At 66.9% G+C, this 667-nt stretch overlaps 1 protein-coding gene across 1 annotated transcript in view; it reads left to right on the forward strand.

Moving 5' to 3' along the window:
• Nucleotides 1-385: 385 nt before the first annotated feature.
• LOC104462604 (cadherin EGF LAG seven-pass G-type receptor 3-like) overlaps nt 386-667 on the forward strand; it is a gene marked incomplete at its 5' end in the record, with an annotated part of 18,321 nt that continues 18,039 nt past the window's right edge. Inside the window, one exon of the mRNA XM_010074602.1 lies at nt 386-501. Coding sequence (XP_010072904.1) covers nt 386-501 — 116 coding nt within the window. The remainder of the gene's footprint in view (nt 502-667) is intronic.

Consider the following 667-nt stretch of genomic DNA (forward strand, 5'->3'; position numbering starts at 1 on the left):
GGCTCCTGTGCACCCTGGGCCTGTCCGGGGGCTTGCTTGTGCTCCCCAGACCCCTGCCTTGCTGGCTTTGCCTCACCACGGCGCTGCCCCGGCGCCTTTAGCCAAAGGGCTCTGCGTCCGCATGGGCATGTCTGCCCTGGCATCACTCGCCCCTTCCTTCAGTGCCTCTGCCCTTCCCTGCTGCCCGCTCTCTGCTTTCCTGCCAGGCCCTCCCCTGCTCCCAAAGCATCCACTGGATCGAGCTCCCAGCCCCTTCCCGGCTGGGCTTGCACCCGGGGCCAGGCATGGGTGTTACCCTGTGCCACTGGTGCCGTGCGGTGGGAGAGCGGGGGTCTGGGCGTGCTCCTGGCGCAGCCCTTGCCCTCCCGCCTCCTCCCTTCCCCAGGTTCAGCACCGTGGAGCCCAGCGGCCTCCTGCTCTACAACGGGCGCCTGAACGAGAGGCACGACTTCCTGGCAGTGGAGATCATCGAGGGACAGGTCCAGCTGAAATACTCCACAGGTAGGCTGGGCCCTGCCTCTTGCAGGGTTTGTGCTGTGGGAGCTGCGAGCGGGGGGAGCGGGGTGCTGCCCGGGGTGATGGGTTGAGAGAGGCACTGGTGAGCGTCAGTGGGTGACACAGAGGACGGTGTGTGTCTCGGGACCTTCCGAGGCTTAGGAGGAAAGAG

This window comes from Pterocles gutturalis, unplaced genomic scaffold (assembly GCF_000699245.1).
Source record: "Pterocles gutturalis isolate BGI_N339 unplaced genomic scaffold, ASM69924v1 scaffold28387, whole genome shotgun sequence".
Taxonomy (NCBI): Eukaryota; Metazoa; Chordata; class Aves; order Pterocliformes; family Pteroclidae; genus Pterocles; species Pterocles gutturalis.